Raw genomic sequence first — 4,652 nt, forward strand, 5'->3', positions numbered from 1 at the left:
ACAATGCCTTCTCTCCTGTGAGTGGTTCAGTCCCTAGCAGATTTTCTTCCAGTTCAGTGTTGCTATGGAAGGAATTTCATTCCCAGTTAGTAATTAATTTCTAGCCTTCATAAATAATAGTAATAATCTACAGATGGCTAGTCCATGCTAATGCTTTAATCTTCTGTGCCTGGTTTTGGATCAGGTTGTATTATAAGGATCCTTCACAATCGTTAAAGAGACTATTTATGCAACCTGAAAACAATGATAAGAAACATTTCCATAGACTTATTGTAAGGTTTGTTTTTAACAAGTCTACTCGACTTGAGTTCCAGGGGATCTTTTCTGCGGTGTAATTTAGCAAAATCAGATTTTGATTCTGAATATAGAATATCAAAGATATATAGATAATAAAATGGAGCCATGTAATAATGCAAGGAGCCATACAAAGTCCAACTTGGGGGCAGGAGGAGAGTTGAGGGGTGGATAATTAGCCACCTGAAAGGTGGCAGGGCCATGCCGCTATCTTTTTTCTTTGACCAGAAGATTTAGCTGGTCATAGTAACGGCCTGCTGCACACTTTCTATATGCCTAGAAAACCTTTATGATGTCCCTATTATAGGTCAGTGCCTTTGTGGCACAATCTGAGATGAAAATCTATCTAGGCTTCTATTCATTACCTTCAGCCTGGGAGGTAACACTGTCACTATGACCATGTTTGATTAGTGGTTTAGTTTGATTTGACATTTAATAATAATTATATGTATGCAAAATGCTTTTAATCTTCAAAGTGCTTTTACAAACAATTAAGTCTTGCAGAATGCAAGACTACTGTACATTCATGCACAGTAATGTAAGTGAATGCACAGTATTCATACGTGATTAAGATTTAACCCCTGCCTTGAGTAAGAAACTCAAACCTGTCTTAACAACAGATTTGCAATGAGTACTTCCATAATCACATTCCCTATGGTACAATATCATAGAAGCATGATGTAGAGAGGTTAAGTTTCTCTTGTCAGAGGCCACAATGGAAATCCATACCAGTGAGGAATAGAAACTAAGCAATTCATCCCAGTCTTGTATTGGGACCATTGCCTTGCTTTTTTTACTCTCTGTGAGAATTATGAAAACAAATGCACCAAAAAAGATGCTGTTGAACTCTGGAAGTATCATCCCTTCTTCAAGAGAGAATGATCTGGAAGGAGGCATGATCTGGGCTCCAGAAAGACTCCTGCTCTAGAAAGTCAATACAAGTGGGTTATAAGAAATGGGGACTAAGTCTGTAGAATTCACAATTGTTTCCAATAGTGTTGCTCTAGTATTGCTGCTTCTGAGTTAATTCCTAGCAAATAATTTAGATGACAAACAGCCTCCTATCTTGTTTTTAAATTCTCTCTGGGCATGTCTACACATGCACCGTTACTGTGCAATAACTTAGGTGCCATAACTGAAAATTACTGCACAGTATGGGCATGTGTCTACATGTGCATGCCCATATTGTGCAATAACTATGGTGACTTATGCTGGCTTGGGAAATAGCATGATGCAGGTAGCAAATTTACTCCTGGGTAGTTACTGCACAGTAAGGCATGTGTAGACACCTTACTGCACTGTAACCCTGTTTGTATGGACTGACTTGGGAGTAACTTTACTCCCAAGTTGGTGCACACAAAATGTTACCGTGCTGTAACACCTACACGTGTAGACGGTTGTTTAAAAACCGCTTACTGTATAGTAAGTTACTGCGCAGTAAATGCACGTGTAAACATACCTTCTGAGAAGGTCACTATTACCCAAATGTGTTCATTTAAATTATTTGCTGAATAATTTAATGGTAACTAAATTAACTAGAAATTGTATAGAAATGTAATTACTAATCATGGGTTCAGATTCTTAAAGGTATTAGATACCTAATGCTATTGGAATCAAATGAAGTTAGGCATTTAATAGTTGTGAGGATCTGGGACTTATTCTCTAAATTACCTGTGATTAAATATATGGATAAAAGGCACAGAACTCAAAATCTAAATTACATTTGCTTTCTGACTGGATGCATGTCATACTCTTCTTTCCATTCGCTAACTGATTCTTATTAATTTTATATTGCAAATAGTCATATTTATGATTTCAGTTTTGAATATATAATTCTGTATTCTTCCTTGAAAATTGCTGTCTATAGGAGCATTCCTGCTACTAAACTCATTCACTAATCTCCAGGAAGAGTGCAGATGAACACAGCCAAGAGTTATGTCACTTTTTATTTGAGTTAATATTCATAGACATGTTTTGAGGTACATGACCAGCTCTGTTTTTTTTGTTCATTTTTGTACATGAACATCTTCAGAAGTTCAGTCAAGATATCATGAAAGCAAGATAGAGAGAATCATTCAATCAAAGTCAGACTAGAAGGGAGATTTTGAAAATGTAAAGGATGGAACAGACTTTGTATATGCTTTTTTTTTTTTTTTGGCATTCTTTTAAAGGGTGTAGGTAGATCACAGGGGAGGGGAGAATAAAAGAATACATCTTGCCCTTATTTAGCAAAGCACTTATTTGTTTAAAATTAAGCATATCCTTAAGTGTTTTGCTGAATTGAAGCCTTGGAGAGTAGTGAATGAAGAAAAGATATAGGGGAAAAATGATCACTTTTTTTAAAGTGGAAATGGTTCAAATTAAAACTACCTACCATACGGTGATTGTTTTAGAGGATTTTGTTCCTTTTAGAAGCAATATTTATAAGCATACATTAAAATGCCTATGTTTTCACCTCTGACCATCAAAGAGGTGTCACAATCAATAGATCTGCAAATGTAATTTGTATAAATGGAGATGTACAGGTTGACAGCTGGTCTATAATTTCACCCCTAGTACTTTCTTTTTCTATGTGGAATTTTACAGAACTTTATTTTGCATTTACCAGTATTGCTAATATTGGTTACAATGGACATTTCAGACACTTTTGCTGAAAACAGTTATTTAAAACAAGCCCCATATACTTTCACATTTTTTCCAGCTCCAAAAAACGCTTAATATGAATTATCTACATGCATTTAAAAAGACAGTGCCAAATAGTCTCACACCCATAGATTGGTTCTAGTTTTTAAAACTTTTCCAAAAACTTCATCTTAATAGAAATGGTTTTGTGAATTAAACATTTTCAGTGAAACATTTTACTCTAAAATTTACCTTTCACTTAGTTATATTATTTGTAAACCAAATCTTGCATCAATTTAGCAGTGCATGAAAACTAGGCAAGAAACCAACTAATGGGGTGGGGGAAAAAACTCTGAAACTGATCTATTTTCATTGTCCCACTGAGTGAAATACATAATGTAAACAAACAGCTTAAAAGATGAAGAGCATTTAGATTTTAAAAGCTGTTTCAGTTTCAGTGATTTAACCCATGATCAGTAACACCACAGACAATTGCAGTGGAGTCATTTCCTTACAGCCTGTATGTCATACGCAATGCAACAACACCGAAAAGTCCTCCCAGAGAATGAGGATACCTTTATTTTCCCTGTCTGCTTCTTTTTTCCCTGGGATATATTTTGACCATTTTGAAAAACCATGCAGCTTGGGATAGTGACAGAGTTTTTGATTAGTCTTGAAAGTGTCTACTTCCAAAGATGATGGTTCCTAGCTGCAAGTCTCCTCAAACTCACTGTATGGAGATGAAGCTAAAGAGGTTTTAGACTCTCCATCACTGTTGCATTCCCTTCTTAAACCAGCACTGGAAGTATCCATCGTTGTCTTAATAGAGAGAGTTTCTTTGGTGTTGGTCCCTAAAGGCTGACAATCCAACAAACTCTGAAGATGTTTAATGTAACTTATTGCAGCTCTTAGGGTCTCCACTTTGCTGAGGCGCTTGTCAGCAAGTTCCTTGGGAAGATGGTCTCGGAGGCGTGCATACCCTTCATTCACACAGCGCACCCTTTGCCTCTCTCTCTCATTCCTCTTTCGAATGAAGGCAGGCTCAAAAGAATAATCATAGACTCCTACATATCCAGGAAATGGCATGTAGGAAAATCTACCTGCATGGCTGCAATAGGCTTGGTCCCAATATGTTGGATTGAAATGGAAGGAAACGCCAAATGGTTCTCTTAGTGGTAACCCATGTGGAGTTACATGGCTGCTACCCATGGCCAGAGCTCCAGAGAGTGACATTCTGTTCAGTAGTCCATCATCTTTGTTACTATCCATTTTCACTAGTGCAAGATCAGTTCCCAGATTTGGCTTCCAAGCTTGTATTAATCCATGTGTGGAAGAAACAATTGTATTGGTGTTTGTCTTCTGTCCCACAGCCTACTTCTATTTTTTTAATTTTATTTTATTTTTTTTTTTTTGTAGCTTAAACTTCTATCCAGATTTCAGTGCAAAACTAATGATCCATGAAGTCCACTGTATGCCTGAGAATCAGCTCTAAGTCTGGGTCTTTTATAGATGCAGAATGCCATCTAATTTATAGACAGGTCTTGAGGATCATCAATCCACACTTTTTTTTAAACCCAGCTTTTCCCTCTGATCTTCATATTTCAAAAGATAATAAGAGGATTCCTGTATTCCTTTTCTCTTAGCTTGAAAGTGTGACCAGAGAATTAACACCAAACATAAATAATCTTCTAGGATCTAAACGCTTCTCATGTATTGTAATCCACGGCATCTTTTGA

General features: G+C 36.6%; 1 protein-coding gene across 1 annotated transcript; it reads right to left on the reverse strand.

Annotated features, from left to right (window-relative positions):
* Positions 1-3,621: 3,621 nt before the first annotated feature.
* ASCL4 (achaete-scute family bHLH transcription factor 4) lies at positions 3,622-4,185 on the reverse strand. The gene has a single exon (XM_059726192.1). It carries the CDS (start codon positions 4,183-4,185, stop codon positions 3,622-3,624), a length of 564 nt encoding a protein of 187 aa, XP_059582175.1.
* Positions 4,186-4,652: the final 467 nt, after the last annotated feature.

The sequence above is a fragment of the Alligator mississippiensis genome, chromosome 4 (genome assembly GCF_030867095.1).
Source record: "Alligator mississippiensis isolate rAllMis1 chromosome 4, rAllMis1, whole genome shotgun sequence".
Classification (NCBI taxonomy): domain Eukaryota; kingdom Metazoa; phylum Chordata; order Crocodylia; family Alligatoridae; genus Alligator; species Alligator mississippiensis.